This window comes from Toxotes jaculatrix, chromosome 23 (assembly GCF_017976425.1).
Source record: "Toxotes jaculatrix isolate fToxJac2 chromosome 23, fToxJac2.pri, whole genome shotgun sequence".
NCBI lineage: Eukaryota > Metazoa > Chordata > Actinopteri > Toxotidae > Toxotes > Toxotes jaculatrix.
Window position 1 is genome coordinate 5,822,534 of NC_054416.1, and position 14,896 is coordinate 5,837,429.

The 14,896-nt window shown below is 40.4% G+C and overlaps 1 protein-coding gene across 4 annotated transcripts in view; it reads right to left on the reverse strand.

The window, feature by feature from the left end:
* arap2 (ArfGAP with RhoGAP domain, ankyrin repeat and PH domain 2) overlaps nucleotides 1–14,896 on the reverse strand; it is a 98,877-nt gene that overhangs the window by 12,391 nt on the left and 71,590 nt on the right. For all 4 annotated transcript variants that reach the window (XM_041031032.1, XM_041031031.1, XM_041031030.1 and 1 more), the window contains exons 17-24: nucleotides 13,138–13,240; nucleotides 12,236–12,434; nucleotides 7,523–7,586; nucleotides 6,800–6,963; nucleotides 5,835–6,047; nucleotides 5,416–5,521; nucleotides 4,706–4,853; nucleotides 2,508–2,585 (exon numbers count right to left, since the gene is read on the reverse strand). In XM_041031032.1, coding sequence (XP_040886966.1) covers nucleotides 2,508–2,585; nucleotides 4,706–4,853; nucleotides 5,416–5,521; nucleotides 5,835–6,047; nucleotides 6,800–6,963; nucleotides 7,523–7,586; nucleotides 12,236–12,434; nucleotides 13,138–13,240 — 1,075 coding nt within the window. The remainder of the gene's footprint in view (nucleotides 1–2,507; nucleotides 2,586–4,705; nucleotides 4,854–5,415; nucleotides 5,522–5,834; nucleotides 6,048–6,799; nucleotides 6,964–7,522; nucleotides 7,587–12,235; nucleotides 12,435–13,137; nucleotides 13,241–14,896) is intronic.

Below are 14,896 nucleotides of genomic sequence, written 5' to 3' on the forward strand. Positions count from 1 at the left end.
ATTAAATCAAAGACTTTTAAGTGGCCTTTCAGCCTGACATTCAGGAGGTCAAATTCACAGTAATATTCCTCTTGTCAGTACAAATCATGGCAGCTTTCTCCATGTGTTGGAGCAGTAATCCTCTCTGCTTCCAACTTCTTTTGGTGTGAAAAACAAAGCGAGAGAGTGAAAATGTAACTTATTTTAGCTTATTTAAGACGCCAGGTCCAAATTTCTAGCACTCCATGGGGAGTGGTAATCCATCTCTAGAAAATGAATAACTGAGCACGGAAAGGTTTCTTTTCCTTCGGCTATATGGAAAATTACAGTTACTTTTTCTTTGTCGTTTTAATGTGCAGGTGAACTGAGGTCCATTATTGGCTTGAGCTGGGAGAACTATCGCATGATGAGAGGGAGGAAGCCACTTCTGACTCCCGTGGCCCTAAAATGACACAGAAATTACAGTCATTCAAACCAATGGAGTGAAAGCTGTAATTGTGAAAATGTCACACAAAGATATAGGGCCGTCTTGGTTTGCTCAGTACAGTTTTCTTCCTTTCACGTCATTGTTATGCGATGGGAGGAAGACCAAGCACACTTTACAAACATAGCATTTGTCGAGTCAAAAAGAAACACAGGAAATAAAGATGTTGACATGTTTCTGGAAAAGCAAGCAGTTGCAACAAAAGTGTTAAATGGTTTTACAGCTACCAATGTCCTATTCTCTCTGCACTCACCATGAACATTGTTTTGAACCTCATTACATCAATGATTTACTTACTCCCTAAGTCTAGCAATTCTATCCACTTGCAGGCCTCCTTGTCATTCTCTGCCTTTTAAAGGAAACAGATGAGGTCAGAACCTTCACCCGCAGGGGCCGAGCCCTCTGAGACAAGCCTCCTGCAAATGTCAAAAGCCCAAATGGTCTTGGTATTCGAGTGCAGACCCAACAGCCATTTGTTCAGCAAAGCCTACATCCTGTGCCTTAACTCCCACCTCCTCTGTTTGGCAACGTGCACACTATCGTCTGAATAGTTCAATTGTAAATGCACCAAAATAACAAACATTGTGTGTTTCCATGTTCCCATAAATGAGAAACAGGAGAGGTACGCATACATTAGCATGTCAGCATGTTAACATGCACATTAAATGCTAAACATCAGCATGTTAGCATTGTCTCTGTGCACTTGTAACACTCCCACTGTCCAAGTACAACTGCTGCTGCATTAGCTGTAGACTCTTAGTTAAACTTTACCAACCCAGACACCAGTTTGCATAATTTTACACAGTGATGGAAGAAAGAAGAAATAACTCTGACACTCCTGAGTTTGTCGAGTAAAACTTCTCTCAGAGGCAAAAATCTATACGATGAATGATGATGATTTGAGACACGGTTTCAAAAACATCCAACACCATTTTCAAGATTGGCTGTTACTGAAAACATGATGAATGCTGAAAAGAAAATGTTTCTTTTTTTTTTTTTGCTCTATTTCTAACAACCTACGCTTAAAAAGCTGCACTTTACATCATTCAAATGGTCCACTGAATGAAATGCCACTGATGTAGCTTTTTTTTACATGAATACACCTGAGCCACATACCACTATAAATGAATTGCATGCATACATAACCATAGAAAGTGCAGCTTTTATAAATCTGTGGGTTTGTTTTTTCTTATTTCTTCAAAATGAGAGCTTCTGGAAAGCAGCTCTGCACAAAATGGATGAATATGGTGGACATTTAAGGTCACAACTTTTAACTTGCACTTCCGAATCAGTAGTTGCCATGGCTGGGTTCAATTGCTCTTTTTCTTAATAATGTTTGCTAAAATTTTAAATTATCCCTGAAATGAGCTTAACCCATTATCTCAACAGAGAAATGTCCCCCATGCTGACTTGTAATTACACTAAATGATTATTTTAAATGAAAAAACTACTAACTTTCTTTTTGTCAACCGTAGTTTTCCTAGGTGCAAACCATAAAACCTTCAAATTTGTATCCATAACCAATATGTTGTCCCAATTTTCACCTCCGACGGCTTTATAATAGCACTGGCTTTCCACTGCGGTAACCCTTCTGCCCCACAGCAGCAGACGTGTTCTGAAAGTCTATGGACAAGGTGGAGAGAAGAGGGTGAGTGGGTGGGAGGGGGGGTGGCCAGAAAGGAGGGGGCATAAACAACTTACTTCAGATTTCAACAACAGCAGCGGCATGTGATTTAATTTTTTTTCCCCCCAGTTATCTGAACCAAATGTTTTTCTCGGCTCAGACATCCAGGCATAAAGTACCTGCCGTAAAGGTTAACAGGAACAAAGCCCTTTTTCCTCACCCGCCTGCTCTTGCCTCCTCCACCTTCCCCCTACGCAACCCCCCCCACCCCCTTCATTTTTGCCAGAAAAACAGGAAACCTGTTCAACTGAATCCCTGATTTGAGAGACCTTGACACATGCAGGCAAATCAATACACACACACACACACACACCCAACACCCATTGGTAATTTCCATTTGGGTTCTGTGGGTTGACTTACTGTGGTGTCCTTCTTGTCGTTCCAGCGTGTGATGAAACTATTCTCTCTCTCCATCTGTTGCACCTGGTCTTCATTGACCTGTTGGAAACATCACAAAAAACACACACAGGCACACACACTTCAATTCAAACTCAGCCAAACAGAAACTTTCTGATCAAGTAAACTGCACTTGAGAAACATTAAAATGCTGGAATCATAAAACCATTTTCAATAGTAATATTGATATCAGCACTTAGACAAAATACATGGAAGCTTCAACCAGGAAAAAGGTTATCATATGCAAACTGTAGAACTGGGTCGTTCAGCTGACACTTCTAAAACTAATTTTGAAAGAAGAAGTTGGCTGTGAGTGCTTGACACAGCTCAGCACCAAGTGAATACTCTTCCCTTTCACAAAACTCTGTGTGGGAAATGACATTTTTTTATTCTAACTTTTTTTTTTTTTTAACATCATTATCATTTTCAGAGAACAATTTGCTTTGTTCGAGTTATACGAATGGCAGAGAAGATTGTGGGGAGAAAGAAAAAACTCACAAACTCATCGTGGGTGTGTTTAGACCTGATAATGGGCCCCGTCGACGACATCCAGCACAGAACCGGCGCTTTAATTAGCGAGACGTCTCACTCGTTTTATGTCACTGCGTGTGTATTCACTGCTATTGGACTCATGATTGGTTGAGCTTAATGGCTATTTGTCATGCGAATGATGGCGTCCCGAACCGATTTGGAGTGAATGCTCCTCCTTTAACGTGAGAACAAGAGGGATCCAGGCGTTCTGCTGGGAATTAGCAGTTGCTCGGTGCTGCGTATCCCATAAGCCAGGCAGCTCTCCAAGGGTAACATTGATCCCACACCCCCGCCCATCCACACACCAGCAAAGTCAAGCCTATTGTGGAGATTTGGCAACAACAGTTCTGCTCCCCAGATGGTTGAAGTAAGGGAGTGTAAATAAAGTCATGCCTACAGCCTGGTTTAGATACGCAATATGGTAATTTCTCAATGCTGTGAACGTTATACCTTTTTTCCCCATCGGTCATTGATCATTTATTGGAGAGTCATTCAAATTCAGTGGGCAAAGTACATGAGACAAGATGTACTAGCCCATTCCCACAGTGGTATATAAGCAGAAATATCTTGTGGATGATTTGGCAAACAGGTAACACTTGCTGTCAGAGGAAAACTAGATCTGCCGGTGAGGAAGTGATGCAAAGCCAAAAAGTTATTACATGGGTGATGGCAAATAAAGCAGGACAGTATGGTTGGGAATACATAAAACAATATATTTTTTTTATTTTTCTGAATGGTAGTGGTATAGTATTTTTTGTGCATCAGTATTGAGAAGAAACCAGAAATCCTGCACACCGTTGGTTACTTGTATTCAGTTTGAAGTTTAGTAATAATGTTTTTGGTTTTTTTTTTCTTAAAAAAAACCAGTTCGGCTCTGGAGGGAGCTTTAAGATGTCATCATGGTGATCACAGATTGAACCTGACACAGTGTTTTGAAAGACATGGACTTTTACCAGGCAGGGAGAATCTGACACTGCTGAGTTGCATTATGGGAAGTGTAGGATAGTGTAAGATAGATAGATAGATAGATAGACAGATGAGTATGATGATGCATGCCTTTGTTGTTTTGTACAGCACTTATAGTAAATGTACTTAAAACATTTTTAATCACAACTAAAACCAGACAACTCAGCCACACAGAGAAAAAAAAATCTGATTTTTCCACCGTTACATTTTTCTGTTATCAAAATGGCTCCTCACACATAGAACACAGTCATAAGCCTGGCCTCCTTTTGCCTCAAGCGAAAGATGTCCTGAACAAGATTCCACTGTTATTTTTTGTTCTAGGTGACCTGTTTTTTAATATAATCTCTGTGTTTTCCGGAGATGTGTGCCGTCTGTGAGTGCAGAGCAAAGTCTGTAAAGATACCGGTTTCCATATTTGGCTGTTAATTCCACCAGCAAGAACCTCAGCAGAATAGTACCAAGTATACCAAGTGTTTTTTTGTCTTTTTTAACAACTTATGTAATGTGTGTTTATGCAATCAAAATTGGACGTTATCTAACGTACAGGTGGAGGATATCATGTAACCACGCTCAGCTCAGCCTTTTGTCAGCCTCATTGTCTCTAAATCACCTCCTCTCCACTCAGTGCTGTGAAATGGCAAAAAGAAGCTGTAGTTTTGACTTACACTGAAGAGAGTAATGTAGTTGTTGATGAGGTCATGGACCACGCTAATTTCCTGTGGGGTTTGTCCCTGAGTCTGGAACAAGCAGGAGGAGAAGACGGAGGCCAGTTTTTCACTCGGCATGTGGTTGAGGTGGGAACACTGCTGAATCCTGAATCACAAGGACGGGCACGTTTAGAAAGGAAAACAAGCTGATATACTTACAACCACTCTTATACTCTCTGATGCTCACACAAACTGTACACTCAGACACAAACACAGAACTTAATGAAATGCCACGCCTCAGTCAGTATTAAAAAAAAATGTCTGCCTGGGAATAAACTTGAAGTATATAATTTTCCAAAAGAAAAAAAGGAAAAAAAAGAAAAGAAAAGCCATTAATATATACAATAACAATAATGATAAAAATCACACAGATAACCGAGGAGTGAGTGTGTCATTAGGAAAACACATGGGGCAACAGGCTAATCAGCAGGTGACAAACAGCAACCCAAGGGGTACTCAGGGCACAGGACCTTTGAGTCCTGTTACGTCTGTGATGCTGTGTGGTATCTGTAGCTGTGTACAAATAAAGCGATGAATGTCCCCCTGCAGGATATTTAAGTTTACCTTGACGGGGACCTTGACCTTGAAATAGCTTTCCTAGTACAAGCTCTAAATGTGTCTGAAGTTTGAAGCTTGTGTGCGTTGTGTTTGTGTGTGTGTGTGTATACCTGTACAGGTGTTGCAACAGAGCTTCGAGGGTTGACCTGTTTATCTTTGGCAAACTCTCTATGAAGGTGGAATACTTCTTCACTCTCTGCCCCTCGTCCTTCTCATCTACAAACCCACACAGATGAGAACTACTTCAAATACTGCCAAATGTAACGAGCTATAAACTGAGACACGATCATGGACACATGAAGAGGACGAGGGTCACACCGTACTTTTCAAGGTACTTGTAAAGACAATGTGAGCATTTCATGCAGCTCTACTGCACAAGCATAAAACACGGACCACATTCTTAGACTATAACCAAACCCCACTTGTCCTGTGAGTGTCTGTAGTACCTATTTAGTACATTAAACATTGGAATATTTTTTTCTCATTAAGTCACTCCAGCAAACTTCCATTGTGTTCCCAGCTAACATACCTAGAGCTGACACCCAGTATGGATAGAGCTCCTTGGTCAGCAGGGCATCCTCTGCTTGGGATAAGAAGCTCTTCAGGGTGTCGGTCACGTCCTCCAGCTGGTGATCCTTCTCCCTCAGCTTCACATTACGAGCGTTGCGGGTGAAATCCTGCAGGAGTTGGGCAACTCGACCGGGGTCCCCTGGCCTCTGGTAGACCCCCTCCTGGCACAAACCTGGTTGCAAAGTAAAAAAAAAAAAAAAAAAAAAAAAAAAAAAAAAGAGGGAACGAGGGTAAAGATAGATGGATTATTCAGGTTCCCTGATCTAAAACTGGCTCTCGCATCTGCATACATTTTAGTTATATAGTCACTGTCTGATGATTTATGCCCTGTAATGTGTAGCGTCTGCAACAGCAAATGACAGTACATAGATTTCTATATGACTAAATACAATTATAGGGCAGTCACCAACCTTATGGACACTTTGAGCTGTGGGATTTAACAACGTTACATAAGCACATTTGAATCTAAATTGCAGGTAGAATAAATTGTCGGTGCAAAGTATATTAACCTTCCGTACCACTTTACAGTTTCATTCAAAGTTAACTTTAATGCCAGTCCCTCATTACACTGCACACTACTTATCATGGTTTAAGCCCCCTTTTTGCATTTATGATGCATTTCTAAGGCAACAGGCACTGTGTAATATAGACTTTATGCAGTGTCTATGTTTTTGGAGCAATCCCACATCAATGGTGCAGTCAAAACTTAGACTACATTTTCTATATTTCTAAAAAATTATGGTGAAGAAAAGAGGAGACAGGAGAATGTCACAGCTTTATGTTAGACAACATGAGAAAGCATGAAATTCTCATCACAACGCAGCACACTGGATGAATCAGCTTCTCAAGCAGAAATCATAATAATAATCCTGCAGAACCCGTTTTTTTAAAAACATTTTTCCCCATAAATGTAATATAACTCACCATACTGAGTAACAAAAGCAATGCAACTTTCGACTACAATAGGGACTCCGTTTTTAGTCAGCTGTTGTTCACTGAGGGCCTTGCCATCTGTGCCAGCAGCCAGTGTAATGGCAGAGTGCCACAGTGCAAAGTCTGTCTTGTTGAAGCCATGGATGTAAACTGTTCTGTTAAAAAAGAGATGAAAAAAAAAAAACAGTTAGTATTAATTAAGAACCGCATGATATAATTTCCAGTAACAATATGGTGTTTCATATTTTAAGACCTAAAGTTGTTCATATATTTAGAAAGGCATTGGTAAGTCATTACATAAACAACCAACAAGATTAAAGAAATCCAAGAGCGCTTCTACAGAACACACATCTATAAACAACCACTGGTTTCCCACGAGGTTTGATCAAAAACACACAAACCAACGGCAATTAACGGAGTAAGCACAAAGTCTTGTTCCATTACTCTAAAAGGGAGCCTAAAACTGTCGGCTTGTGTGAGGGCTGCGATGTGTTACGTGCCATCTCACCTCTTCTCTCTAACTGAAGCAGGCAGTCTAGCGAGGCTTTAATTACCTCAGATGGTTACAGTAGGTAAAGTGCATTCGGACTAACAAGGCGAAGGCAGAATCAAAGCTCACTGCGCTGCATAATGCATAGACTTGTTGTATCACAAATACACTGCCAATTAGCACACCTTTTTTTTTTTTTTTTTGTTTTTCAAAGACTGACATACCTTCCACCCTCCACCATCAGCAGGACTTGGATCTTGTCCTCACCCTCGGTATGTGTGGAGACAGCTGAGGGGGAAAAAGGGCAAGGAGCTGTAGTAAATGCAGGCTCCGCAACTGTGTACATTCAAAAGAGCAACACGTTCTGGACTAATGCGCTGTAATGTGTTCGGGAACAGTTTAGATTTGACATTTGCAGTTGTTCAATCTCGAATCGTCAAAAGCAAGAACACTTAGAAGCTTTTGCCGTGAAACTTGAAAGTTGATGCATTCATTACCTGTCACTGAAAGGTCTCCGTTTTCTTAAGTATTCATTTATGTTTTAGGGCAATCAGAGCAAATAATACACTGCACAATATGTCTAGACACATCTGACTATTCTTTTCAAATGTGCAGACATGTAGTGGAAAGAAAAGCGAGCAAACAGAGCGGAAGTGGAAAATGCCAAATGAATCCCATTGGAGTTAATAGCATTTTCTTGTAATATGAAACATGAATTCAGTTTTTGTGTCACTGACTTACTAAAGGTGGTTTAAACAAGAGAGGGAAGTAGGGCATAAACAGTCGTGTCATTAGTCATCAAATTTTACATAAAGTTGGCTCAATATGACCAAATAAGAAAGATTATACTGAGGGTAGTATTTAACATGCTGCGAAAAAAAGAGTTTTTGACATACTTTATCTATTCAGTCAATCTTTTGAAATCGAAATAACAGTGCAAGGATTCAGAAAAACTGGGCTGAGGGACTCGAAAGCTCTGCCATAATCTCTTCTGTGGGTTCAAACAGCTGCTTGGATCATGGCAACAATCAAACACACAAGAGAAAAAAGTTCAAAAAAAGATATGAGGCTCAGCAGTTCAGTCACAACTCTCCTTGCAATGGCATCTGGCACTTTCATCATACTCAAGTTCCCACTGGTTGTGCTCAAAAAAGGATGTATGTGTAAAAAAGAAAAAAAAAAAGAACTTCACCTAAATAAACAGTTGATTTTTGGAGACAGTTCACTAAATAAGAACCTGTACAGGATGTAATTACTAAATAATGCAAGATTTTGTTGAGGCTAAGAGTGGTGCGACATTTTTGGAAATGAACTCGTTCACTTTCTTATTAAAAATAAGATTCTGTCTCTATGGTAGCTGGTTAGCTCAGCTTAAACCACAATATGTCTTTTTTTACATGTATTTTTTTGTCTGTGTTAAGCAAACAAGACATAGCATGTTAATTAGTGAGCATTCATGCTGCTGGTGGGTGAAGTTTACTATCTTTGGATGGAGCAAAGCTATCTGTTTCCCCCTGTTTACAGTGATTTGGATAAGTGGAAGTACTGATCCCATGAGCATATAAATGAAAGAACTGCAGTCTATGGACTGTATATCTACTGTAAATCTTAAACAGATAATTTCACAATCATCAGATCACAGAAAAAAAACATTTCGGTTTCTTCTACCAAACACCACAATCTATGCATTCGCTTCTTCAGTGAACACGTCGATAATCTCCACTGACAGAAAATTTAATTTGGTTGTTGTCACAAAAGAAGAAACGAGGACTGTTAAAAACATTACAAATTAGAGTAATTTTGGCAAGCAAATCCTTTGTTTACGCCTTTGTACGTCGAACTAAACAGCAAAAACAATTAATTCCCAAAAGTCTCTCTTAACAAATAATTTGCTTTCTTATTTTCTTTGGCAGATTTTCAAGGGCACAGAATTTCATTCTGATATAAACAACAAGAGAAGAAAGAGGAGAACTTCAGAGACTGAAATTGACATGTGGTTTATTAACAGTGTTATCAGGTAAATGCAAAACACTTGTCACCGTTGTTTGAACAAATGCACAGCAATCCTCTTTTATCCATCTTACCGCTCAGTGGGAAATTTTTTTATTACTTAATATGTTTGTGTGATAAGGAACTAAGTCCGCGGCCTTGTTCTCTCCATAATTTGTACCAGGAGTCCTGTAAGAGATTTTCATTATGATTTTTCCTTCTAAAAATCAGGGAGATTTAGGCTGCTGGTGCATGTTTTCAGTGGGAGCATTCAGTTTGTTTTTTTCTGGACGGTTATTTTGTGATAAATTCCTGATAAACTGCAAACTCCTACATACAATGTTTAGTTTGCACCATATTATGCAATAAATATCCCATTATGTCACTGACCTGTGAAAACCATGAGTCTCCAAAATGTCAGCTTTTGATGAGCTAAGAAAACACAATTGCTGTTTCATCTTTTAGGTAATCCAGTGGTTTTAAAATGGTTCATTTAGCTTACAGCCCACATGGGAACACTTAATCCCTCATTTTATCTGAAAAAATTTCACAATCACCAAAATTGGAAACACACGGTTTTCACTGTTGTCTCCCAGGGTAACGGATAAAAAGCTGAGGCTACCTGAAAGGAGATGAAACATATACAACAACTATATGACACTATTTAAAGTGGAAGTTGAGCCAGTTTGAATGTCAATCATAACATATCTTAGCAACAGTGGATTAGTTTTATTAACTTTAATGTACTCAGAGTGTGCACTGTGCAGCTGCAGGCTATCACAAAAAGTAGGGAAATCTTAATCAGATCAGGATTGGGCACTGACAGTTACTCTTCTTGCTGGTTCTGAACATGTGATATCTGAGCTATATCGTAAAAGAATGAAAAAAAAAATCTTATTCTGACTTTAAATGAAGCTCTGTGTGGAAACACTGAAATCTGACTACTAAATATGCTGGACTGCAGTCTTGTGCTGATGCCTATCTTAATTTTCAGATGATTGAGCTGAGCATTGGGATTTTTTTTTTCTGTATTTAGCCGCTGCCTTAAGAGAAATCCACTGAGAAAATTACACTGAATGAGTTCAAAGTTAATGTGCTTATCTCGTTTGAAACCTTTTCATTTCAGAAAGTTCTGGGTGGGAAGGCTGATTTGTGCACTGTGACAGGTTAATGATTATCCAACTGTATCTGTCATTTTCCACTCATTTTACTTTGGTTCTGGTTATTTGTGTGGCAGACATCTTGACACACGACATCACAAAAAGATCAATCCTCTCTCAAGTACACAGCTAAGCCCCCGGGAAGCCATCTTGAGAGGTAGCGTACTTTGGAGATAGGGTTTTTGCTTTTTTTTTTTTTTTTTTGATGAATCTATTTATTTATTTAGCACTTTCCAAAACCATACCTACAAAGTGCTTCATAACCAAGAAAAAATAATATTGAAAAATTGATCAATAATAAGAGATCAATAAAACATTTTGAATGATTAGCTTGAGGCAGTAAAAACTGTCCTAGTCAGAAGGTTGAGACAAATAGAAAATAAATGACAGGCCTCACAATTGAGGATAAAATGAATAAAAGACAAAGCTTAGAGTTTTCACTTTATCTCCAGCAAGAAAAGCCCTCAGTAGATTTTGAGAAAAGATTTTAAAATGGCCATAACTCTAGCTGCCTGAAGCCAAAAAACCAGGTCGTGCATCAAACTTACAATGAACTGATGCAGTTTGAAGTGCCGCATGTTGGAAACGTGTAGTGATTTTAATTGAAAAGTGTGTTTATTTAATCCCTCTGTGCTACACAGGGCCACCTTTCATGTGGTGGTGTCACTGTTAGAGAAAATAACAGTTAATCCCATGTCACACACTGTGATTCCTAAAGGAATCCTTTCAGTGCTCCAAAACCTACCATCCCCCGACACAACACAGTCCCTTCTGGCGCTAACGGCTCCCTGTCTGTGACAAATATGGTTTGAGAGAGCCGGGAATAAAAATGAGCACGGCTGCAGTTCTTTATCCCGCCCGAGGTGAGTGGATGGGGCAGCACGTTGCGCAATTTGATCCACGTCGAGCTGTAAATAGATTAAGAAGATCCAAGGATTCTCCCCTCCTCCTGTTTGCACATTACACTGGCACAATCGATTGAAATCTTCATTATCTGTCAAAGTGTGTGTGAACTTTTGGGCCTTCCACCCCTACTGGCAGTCCCCCCACCCCACTGACTGTCCTTTAAATAACTCCTATTTGCTGGTCATGTGGAGATATTGGCAAAATTCATGTTAGTGGGCAGTGCTAGCAGTGCTACTATGACACCTGCATACTGTGAATATTCAATATACCACACAGAAAAGCAATGGAAATCATATTACTCATACCAGATTTTGTGAGAGCATCTAAGTGAAATCTGAGAGCTATTTTGACTTATGCTGCATGTGCAAGCATTGCATAATACTGACCTTTGCTGACTTCATATTAACAGATCTTCTCACATAATGTCCTGTGGCACCTTTTCACTCTCCTCCAGTCCCCTCAAAGCATTTATAATGGCAGACTAAGCTAGCCAATTAGCGAGCCAACAGAAATGTGTAATGGTGTGAGAAACTGAAATGTCTTCAGACACCAGCCGCTTGCACGCATCCTCTAACATCATTATGTAGTTATAAATGCAGGTAGTAAAAGGGTGCTATGGATTGGTAGTTTTTTTTTATTTTTTTTGTTCGAAATTACAAAGTACAGGAAAATAATGGGAAAGAATTTTAAAGAGGCAGAAATTTCTGCAAATTCATCATGAACTTGCTGCAGTTGACCACTAACAGTATCAGCCACAAACAGATATGGTGACTTTGTGCTATGGCATTTTAAGAATCTGATTTAAGGCTGATTAAAAGCTCCAATTAAGCTATTTAAGAAGGGAAATTGAAAAATAATAATGTAAATAAGCAACATTCTTACTGAGCTCATGTAGCTGTTTGAGTTGAATGACTTCCTCCTTTCCCTCCTCTTCTCCTGAGCTGAAGTGCAGGGTAGAGCCTTCCAGCATAAACCAGCCTATCCTCCAGTAGTACAGGTCATGGCCCTCTTTGTAGTAGAGTTTGCCAATCAGCTCGCTGTCTCTCTGCACCAGTCCCTCGACTTTAGACGGGACGAAGCACTGCAAATCAGACACACACAGTAAACAGAGTGAGATCAGGCTCACTAATTAAGAACTTTAACAATTAATAGCCTGAAACTTTTCACTGTGGCATGTCACCTCAAAGCAACACAAAAAACACAACAGGTGCAGTTTTCTTCTTGAAGTTTTAAACCTTTGCACAATTTCTGGTCCTTGGTTGAATTATTTTCCAAGTACACATCCATCCCTCCTGCTCGGCTCTGCCTGGCCATTGTTCTGTGATTCAAATTGAAATACGGAGGTGTGGAAGGGCCTGTGATACAGATGGAGGGACATATGGACTAATGCGGCTACACCTCCTACTATCTATGACTGGGTTGCCTGGGATTAAAGAGATAAAATAAGGAATTGGGGACATATTTATGTTGGGTGATATTACAAGATCCTGTCAGCATGTCGGGGAAGAGATAGCAAGGCCACTTGTCTTATTGAAAAAACCACAGGCAGCAAGGGGCTCACTGAGGACAATGTGTGCGGCTGTGTGTGTGCGTGTGTTGCAAAGTAGCAGAGTGAAAGAAAGAGTGTGAGGTGGATGTGGCGCTGTAGTTCTGCAGCACATTCACACAGTTCCTTCTTTGTAACTTTAAGTGAAAAACAAACTTATAAAAGGAAACAATTACAATAAGTGTGTTTTTGTGTGTGTGTGTGTGTGTGTGTGCACGCTGTATGCAAAGTGTGACACCTTTGTTAGCGCCAGGATCCAGTCATGCTGCGTTTCCTGTGTTTCAGCTCCGACAGTCAGCGCTCGCTCTGTCTGCAGGTACAGCTCCACGGTAAACACAGCCCTGCCACAGACGCACAGCTCACGATTAGATATGTGGAATGGGAAATGTCCTCACACACCGACAGGAAACAGGAAAAGAAACATCCAAAACTATGTGCATTTGCACACACAGAATGAAAACACACATAAAATTTAAACTTTTAAATGACTTAGCAAGCCTAGTTTTGCCAGACTGAAAATCGACCTGCATGTGATTTGTGAGCAATAACATTTAACTTATTTACTTTATCAAACTTTTATTATTCCAGTCAAGTTTCACTGACAGCAGTGCGCTCTTTTTCAGGAATGTCCTGTTTACACTTGCACAATTACATGCATTTACGCACACAGGTTTCCAGGTACAACCACAGTCTAATCACCTGGCTACAGAGCTCCACTGAACCTGCTGGAGGTTAAATGTCTTGCTCAGTGGCACCTCAGTTGTGTTACCAAGGGAGGGACAAGTGCTTCTGTTTGACTTGTCCCACCTGTTAGTCTGGGGAGTGAGCAGGTGATCTTCCAACCTTTTCTTTCTATGCATCGGTACATTAACTAAATGTGTCCCAGTAAGTCGTGACAGTGAGCCAGTGATCTGCTGTGTTGATGTTATCTGTTGCACCTGGGCTTTTCCTGCTATGGAGAGCCAAAATGTCTGCTGTGAGAAAGGTCTCAAGTCACATCATTAGTTAAATGGAGATCACCTGTGTGTAGTCAGTGGGTTTGACATGACTGATTCTGTCTACAAAACAAAACAGATCAAAGGAAATAGTTCAAGTGTATTGGCTCACATCATATGTTTTATATACATGTATGTTATGATTTATTCACACGTTTTATTTATTTTTAATACACCAACTTTTCAGCCTTAGCCAAGTGCTTTGATAGAATTTATTAGATTTTTGGGGGTTTCTTGCATTTTTTTAATACCGGTTTCCGAAGCTATCTGACCACCCAGCAAGCAGTTCAGAGTGTAAATCCAGATTACATCATACTATTTTAGTAGAAGCTGTGGCTAAGGTGCAGTCAGTTAAGCGTCGTGTTGTTTTCAAACTGTCCTGAATGTGTCTCAGTCGGTCACTAAGGGACAAATACAGTTTGTAATTGAACATAAAATTGTATGTGTGTACAGTATGAGGTTATATTCACACCAAACGCATAATCCTTTAAAATGAAATGGATCACGCATTCACTCCTGCACTCATTCATGTACACACAGGCACACAAAGCCTTGCTGTTGGAAGCAAAAAAGGCAGCTATTAATCTTTGCTGGTCTTTCTCCTCCTGCCGTCTCTCTGCCTCCATCCTCTCTGTCTGTCTCGCTCTCCCTCTCTCTCTCTCAGTGATGGCGCAGGGGTCAGAGTATCACTATCTTAATGGTTTGAACACAGTGCCAAGCGGTAGCTCCTTTTCTACTGGTACGCTACAGCGAGGGAGGCTCTAAATGCTAGAGCGATGGGTGTTTAAGGTGGCGTGTCACGAGGGGTCACGGCAGCGCTGAGTCGCTCTCTTCTCAGGCGTGTCAGGGGAACAGGTGAGACACGGGTGTTTATGTGCCCTCGTGTGACCCCGTCACCCTCCTCCTCGACAACAGTCCCCCCCCACCCCAACTTCCTCCTTGCCGGCAGGTGTGCAGGCGCTTGTTAGAAGGGGTCCCAGAGGGAGAGAGCGAGGACTGAGG